The following is a 5,178-nucleotide window of genomic DNA, read 5'->3' as shown; positions in this document are numbered from 1 at the left end:
TGCTCGTAATCACCAACATTTGGGTCAATTTGGATGAATAACTCTGCTTCTTTTTCTGTTGTTGAATTCAAAATTTTCCTTTTCTATGTATTATTCCATGTGCCCCTTCTTCAAACGTTCCCTTTCAAATCATTTTCGATGCTCAATATGAAGTCAGAACTTGGCACTATTTGTTCAATTTTTGTTAATTTGTTTTTTTATTTTTCAATGAATTTTTTGGTTTTTTTAATGTGGTTTTTTGAAGACGAAACAGTTAGCTACTCGATCAAATTTCCGAAAATTCATTCAACTCAAAACGAACACATCGTGCGAAAAGAGAAAGGTCATTTGCTGCGACTGAAATTTAGATTTTTACACTTCAAATCATATTCTAGGTTCTCAGGCCCAAATCACCGCTTCCACGCATTTTTCTGCGCCTGGAAAATTACAAAAAAGACCGAAGTTCGTCGGTGAATTGGTCGCAAAACACCGTCACGACAGAATGCACAGATTGAGAACTACAGTAGTGCGAGGAGAAATTTTTTCTCAGAATTTTTTTTTGTTTTTTTTTTCAGTTAAAATTTGAATTTTCTTGTCAAATTTGATGAAAATCTACCTGAGCATCTCGCGAACAGCGTTCGTCTCGATTTACGAAGCCTCGCCCCGAAATCCGATACTGTACTCTTCAGTAGTCTCTCGTGATATCCTACATGAAAATTCTCCGTATTTTTTGTTAAAAAACAGTTTAAAAGTTTTTCTACCTAATTTTCGAACGTTTCCTGCATAATTCCTATTGTTTTCCATGAGTTTGGCCGTCTTCAGAGTTACGTTTGAAGGTACGCGAGACCCCGCAAATTCTGGGGAAAAAAATCAGGGAAAAAAATCGGGGAAAGTGGGCGGAGTCAGGGGCGAAGCCTAAATTGCAATGTCGCCGCACACTTTTTCCTCGATTTTTCAATGAATTAATATTCGGTTAAAAATTGCATTCAATTTCAGGGGTTTAATTGAATTAATGAAGCGATTGAGATATGGAATAGTTGTAAAAATAATAAAAATTTCAGGTTCTTGACAACATTTTGAAATGTCATCAATAATAATGGATAAAAAACAGAAAATTGAATTTTGGTCAAAATCGGAACAGTGTTATGAAGAGGAATTAAACGAGGAAAATGACCCGAATGGGTCTAAAAGACATTTTAAAGGCAAGAATATAGTACGTCTATTGTGTTAAACATATTTACTTCCAGCATTTGACGAAAGGCGTCGAGCTTTGAAAGCAGTCAACGGAGACACTGTTCACACCAGTGCTAACACTGGTCAAATTATGTTTATTGATCTGCTCACTCCTCAATCTTCTCCAATTTATGATTTCGATTCTAATAAAATGAGATCCCATGAGAATTTGATAAACTTTGAAAATACTTTATCTAGACCGGAGCCAGAGCCAACAACTTCCGGTATTCAAATTTTCCGGAATCTTTTGTTCTAAAAGTTCAGTCAACCAGGTGTCAGCAGCAACAACAACACTAGCGTTCAATTGTCGGATTATTCAGAAGACGACGACGACGATGAAGATTCAGATAATTTTGCGATGGATCATGTGTATCAGGAAACTGACGAAAAAATTTTTTATGTAATATCCTTAATGGAAGAATTTGTAAACATATAACTTGTTCCAGACGGCCATCCGAATAGAATTTCTGATGATATGATTGCTGGCTTCTTCTTTACTAATATGTAAAGCCAATAAAATACTGAACCTGTGAAAAATACCTGTTTTTTCAGACGATCTGACGTTCAGAGAATTGTGGAAAAGTATAAAAAGAAAGAAGGATGTTCTCGTCGAAAGCTGACAGTCGAACCAGAAATTTTGGATGAAAATTGCTCTTTTTTTGGTACGCATTGGTTAAAAATTCAGAGAAATTCTGCAAAATCGAGTTTTCTAAAAAAGTTCTGATTTTTAGTCTTACATCCCAAAAGGGTTCACCGTTGATTGTGGTCAACAACCAATTATATCGTCCATCTGAAGAAACGCAATCTGGTGAAATCAATGCTAGGTTACATATGCTTCTTCTTCTTTTTAAAACTGTTGTTTGAGGTGCACGTCCAATATTGATCTAAAATCAACTTGCTCTGGATCCATTCATATTGCTAGAAACAGTGGACATGTCTCTGTTTATAAAAAGTGCTATCATGGTCCGCGAAGAAACCACATCGCTGTGAGAAGACTCCAAAACAGACTCAAAAACAATAAATTTTCAATTCAGCTTCTTCTCATTCTAAGAAAATTAGCCATTCTAAAAGCAACATCAGACCCGCCGAAAGAACATTTGTACAGATTAGCCACACGAGAAGCTGAGTTATATGACATCCCATATTTACTGGCCTCAAATATAATCACGAGCGAAAGATCCTCAGCATTAGTTTTTTTTACAGGAGTCAATGAGCAGGAAGTTAGATTCTATGTTAGACAGAAGATCATCAGAAGTGTTTCCTCCAGCCCTCCCACTGAAATACTTCCAAGGTGTCAGGAGGGTGTTGGATTCTTCGGGAACATTTTCTTCCGATGATGAAATCGTCATTGCTTGGATCGTGGATGGCACAGAGAAATTTTTCAATATAAAAACTCTCAACATTGATGCCAAATTCGTATAGGCAGCTATATTGTCTATCTAGCAAAGTAAAACTGAAAACAAGAAACTTTAGGAACATTTTATTTACAGGATGAAGATTCTGGTGTTTTGATTTCACTAATGTTTGCATTATGTCAATCGTCGAAAAAAGATATGTACGTTCGTATTTTTCATACTGCGCTACTGGAAGGACTGAATCCATGGTTTATTTATTGTGGTATCCCAAAAAACTGAGAATTTCATATCAAAAATTCTATTCAGATTTTGAAATTGGTGCGATTGATGCGGCTAAACTCGTCTGGCCGAATTCTAAAGTATTAGGTTGTTGGAGACATTTGAAAATCTCATTCCTTCGAAACCTTATTAAATGTGAGACATATATATATTTTTTAATTTTACACTATTTTCTCATAGATGTTGGTCGAGAAGATGCTCGCGCTGCTCCACTGGTCAGAATGCTATTATCACTTTATACCTTATGTTTTGCTCCAGAAAACAAGGTTTATACTTGGTTTCATATTTTGAAAAGAAGATGCAATAAATTTATTTAAGAATTAGATGTAACAACGAAAATTATTTTCAGGATTTTTTAATTATCTACAAAAAAACTATTTCAAACCTTCATCACGATTTCCTTTTGAGTTGTGGAATTGCCGCTTCAGAGTTGAACATGGAATGAATTTCACAAATAACGATTCCGAAAAAGTATTTTCAGCATATAAGGCAAGTCAAGATGAATGTATGGTGTTAAAAAATTTTGCAGAGACAATTTCATCACAATGAATATCAAAAAGATTTTCCCAATCCTGCACAAAGTTTAAAGGCGCATCCCTTTTTCCAGAAAAAATATCCCGCCACGCGATGTATTTCAATGCATTTACAGTTATGTCGCGAAATGCTTTGAAATACATTTCGCGACGCTCATGCATTGAATTTCGAGGGCGCGGAAATGCATTTCAATACATATTTTCGCTACATGAATAACCCCATTAGGAAAACAATTGAGTGGACATCCTCTCTTGTTCGCGATGCTAACATGTGCCGAAATGTCCTCAACAGAAACTCTAAAGAAACGCCTCTGTTCAAAAATCAACATTTCCTTAGAGCAGTGCTATATAATCATCCGAATTTCCAGTCATTTTCCGAAAAACTATTTCCATTCATGGCATTACCAAAAGATCATCATTGAAATGTTTCTTTTCTTTTGAATATAATAAATTTTTTGTTTTTTAAATGAATTAAATTGGATTTAGATATTACAGACAAACCATTATAGCATCAAAAAACTCTGAATTCGGAATTTAAATGCAATTTTTAACCGAAAATTAATTCATTGAAAAATCGAGGAAAAAGTGTGCGGCGACATTGCAATTTAGGCTCCGCCCCTGACTCCGCCCACTTTCCCGGTTTTTTTCCCCGATTTTTTTCCCTGGAATTTGCGGGGTCTCAAATGCTCGAGTTTGTATTGCAAGCGCGCCCTATCTGCACGGGCGAGAAAGAAGAGACCGAGGAAAAAAAGACGCAGATCATTGCCTCTTCTTTTGCTGTTGTGTCTTCTCAACAGAGGACACACTTGACCTGTCTAGTCGTTATGTAGACGAAACATAGAGAGAACGTAGACACACAGAACGTTAGCCACGCCCACACCGCCGTCTCTCTTCTTTCTTTCCATTTTATTCATTCTTCTTCTTCTGGCACCGTGTGTATGTGCCTCTATATTCTGGTGTTCTTCCCATGAACCCTGTTAATGAATGGGTTCGGGAAGAACACTTTATTTTCCTGAATCTTTATTATTCTCTTCTATTTTTCTTATTATTTTTTCTACTGCTCTTCAAAATGCTGTAAAAAGTTAAAGGTGAGAAAAGATTTTGAAAATATACTGAAAATGAATATGTATCGGCGGGACATTCAACGGTTAGAAAAATTGTTATTGTTTGGCAATGGAAAAAAGCAAAATGGTCCTAGGAGTCTGATATTGTATGTGGTGGGTATAAAAGCTACCCTGAAACTTTTGATCATAATGCTCTTAGGCCACGATCACCTCTGGGTGCGAAAAACTACCGTAACCCCGAAAAATGTTTTTTTCAAAAAAAAAATGATATCGACCCAAATATTTTGGATTTCAGTTTCTGGTACTATTATGACCATTTTTCCTGTTGGGACCAATTTTTTACGATAACCCTAGAGTAGAGAAAATTTCACTTTTTCCATTTTTTGTCCACTTTTTTGAATTTTTTTTTCACTTTTTTGGAAAATTCTCAAAAATTTTCCACTGGACCAAAAACGAAACACTAATAGTTCAATGTAAACCTGCCTTCACTTTGATATCTGATTATATCACTAAAGGTAAACTTCATCAGCAACATGTTTAATTAAGGGAAATTTTTTGATGTGAAGTTTTCAGAATTTTGAGTTTTGAATGTGCAAAAAAATTGTCGAAAAATCAGAAATTTTCAATTTCTCAAAATAAAAAAGGACCAGGTTTTTTCTAGGCCGTCCGGTGAGTAAAAGCACGCGAATTCAAACTTTTAAAATTTTTTACCTCGTTTTCACTGTTTTTTTTTCA

The 5,178-nt window shown here is 35.4% G+C and overlaps 1 protein-coding gene across 1 annotated transcript; it reads left to right on the top strand.

The window, feature by feature from the left end:
* Nucleotides 1–1,303: 1,303 nt before the first annotated feature.
* CBG27609 lies at nt 1,304–2,076 on the top strand (the record flags this gene model as incomplete). The annotated part of the gene is made up of 4 exons (XM_045239394.1): nt 1,304–1,436; nt 1,659–1,716; nt 1,765–1,884; nt 1,944–2,076. 4 exons carry the CDS (start codon nt 1,304–1,306, stop codon nt 2,074–2,076), a joined length of 444 nt encoding a protein of 147 aa, XP_045099449.1.
* Nucleotides 2,077–5,178: the final 3,102 nt, after the last annotated feature.

Source organism: Caenorhabditis briggsae (assembly GCF_000004555.2).
Source record: "Caenorhabditis briggsae complete genome, chrX, whole genome shotgun sequence".
NCBI classification, from domain to species: Eukaryota; Metazoa; Nematoda; class Chromadorea; order Rhabditida; family Rhabditidae; genus Caenorhabditis; species Caenorhabditis briggsae.
This window is presented reverse-complemented; position numbering and strand designations above follow the sequence as displayed.